We start from the raw sequence: 2,094 nt of genomic DNA, 5'->3' as shown, positions 1-2,094 counted from the left end.
AGCATGTATGCCTGTGTTTGAAGTGCCCTCATCTCTGCTTTGTTCCGTATCGTCTCTTGTGGCCATGGCTGAAATAGGTGAAATCGACGACAGTGAGCCAACTGCTCGATAGCCGATTCTAAGCTGATTGATGATGGTGGTGTGTGCAGACGACAACTCGCCGGCTGTTCCTTTTTCAACTCCTCCACCCCCAATGTTTCGGCAAGCTTACATTTTCTACGTAGTATTTTGTTCTTAAGCGTTATACAACCTTCAGCAATGTACAATAAATACGTTTTGTTTTCTTCTAAACCACCAATGGCATGATTGCGCTAAAAATCTAGCTAGACATTTAAACATTAAAGTTCATGCGTTTGAAACATATTTCAAGTCTACAGCTTCGGAGAGTGCTGTTTCATAACTGTTAACTATTATATAATAATTTGGTATGTAACTTCTGGATACTTAAGTTTATTACAACAGGTATTACACAACATTACATAATTTGGCTCTTATCTCAATCTATGGCCGTATAATCACAATTCTGAAACAGAGTGAAAACAAAACTGAGAGATTCGGACAAACACGGCATTCATCCAATCAGTGACAAGCAGCTAAGTGCAAGTTAAGTGCAAGTTTGCCAGGTTTAAAAAAATCGACTATAGTTTAAACTCCAACACTCGTCATCTCCTCTCTCTGGCGTGAGGTTTACGTTGTGTGCAGACCTTACCGTTTAAGTCACTCAGCTCTTTCCTTCTTTATGAATAGGTAGTTTTCTTCTCATTCCCTATTTTAACGTTCTGAGTATATTTTAATTTTATTGTAATTTTCAAGTTTATTTTAATGTTGAATTTCAATTGCAGACATGATGTGTTGGTGACAACATGAAACGTTTCTTCATAAACACGTGTACATGGCTGTCGTCTGATTGGACAACCTCTTCCTTTATATTTATGGTATTCCGATGTGATATATTATATATATATATATATATATATATACTATTATTATATATATATATATATATATATATATAAATATATATATATACGTATATATATATATATATATAAATATATATATATATATGTATATATATAATAATATATATATATATATAATATAATATTATATAGTATATATATATAGGTATCTACTATAATATATATATATATATTATATATATATAGTATATATATATCTATATACATAGAATTAATAGTATGTATATATAGATTTTCCTCAGTAAACTTATATTTATTTCCTATCGAAAGTTAAAATAATTTTTTTGCTTACATTTCCTAAACCGATAATTTGCTTTTTAATGAAATTCCATGTTTATAAAGAGCGAAAATAATAAAACTTTTTTTATTTTTATGGCTTTTTTCTGGACAGACGAATTGAAACTTCTTAATAAATTCTAAATATCTATTAGAAGCTAAAAAAATATAAAATAAATATTATGTGCGTTTCTAACAGGCGAATCTGGAAACTGGAAGGAAAGAATGACTCCGGAACTGGAGGAAAAGGTCGATAAGTGGATCCAGGAGTACACGACAGATCTGGGCGTCGATTTTAAATTTGGAGTCTGAGGTCGTCGAATGGTCCGATGCCCCTATGTGCGACGTACGGCGGTTTGACTGACGAGATGTTTTCGTAGCACGATTTTATTTTTTCTTGTCCAAAATCCGTAAAGGAATATGTTTAAATGCATATAGCATGGTTTATGCCAATACTCCAAGATATATATAATATATATAGATATATATAGATTATATATATTATAGATATATATAATATATATAGATATATATAGATAAGATAAGAGATAAATAAAAATAGATATATATGGTATATGTATAATATGTATATAGGGGATATAGATATATATATAGGGCTTATATATATGCTTATATAAGTGTATATATAATATAATATTATATAGATCTATCTATAATAAATATATTATATATATATATATATATAATAGAGAGATATCTATATATAAATATAGGATATATATATATATATCTATCATAATATAGCTATATATATATGATAGATATATAGTATATTATATAGATATCGATATTAGAGATATAGAGAGATATAGGA

General features: G+C 28.6%; 1 protein-coding gene across 1 annotated transcript in view; it reads left to right on the top strand.

The window, feature by feature from the left end:
- LOC135217879 (sulfotransferase 1C4-like) overlaps window positions 1–1,700 on the top strand; it is a 23,094-nt gene extending 21,394 nt beyond the window's left edge. The window contains exon 6 of the mRNA XM_064253901.1: window positions 1,459–1,700. Coding sequence (XP_064109971.1) covers window positions 1,459–1,571 — 113 coding nt within the window. The 3' untranslated portion in view covers window positions 1,572–1,700. The remainder of the gene's footprint in view (window positions 1–1,458) is intronic.
- The last annotated feature ends 394 nt before the right edge of the window (window positions 1,701–2,094 follow it).

Source organism: Macrobrachium nipponense, chromosome 9, assembly GCF_015104395.2.
Source record: "Macrobrachium nipponense isolate FS-2020 chromosome 9, ASM1510439v2, whole genome shotgun sequence".
Lineage (NCBI taxonomy): Eukaryota > Metazoa > Arthropoda > Malacostraca > Decapoda > Palaemonidae > Macrobrachium > Macrobrachium nipponense.
Note: the sequence above shows the minus strand (reverse complement) of the source record. Positions and strands in the feature narration are given on the sequence as shown.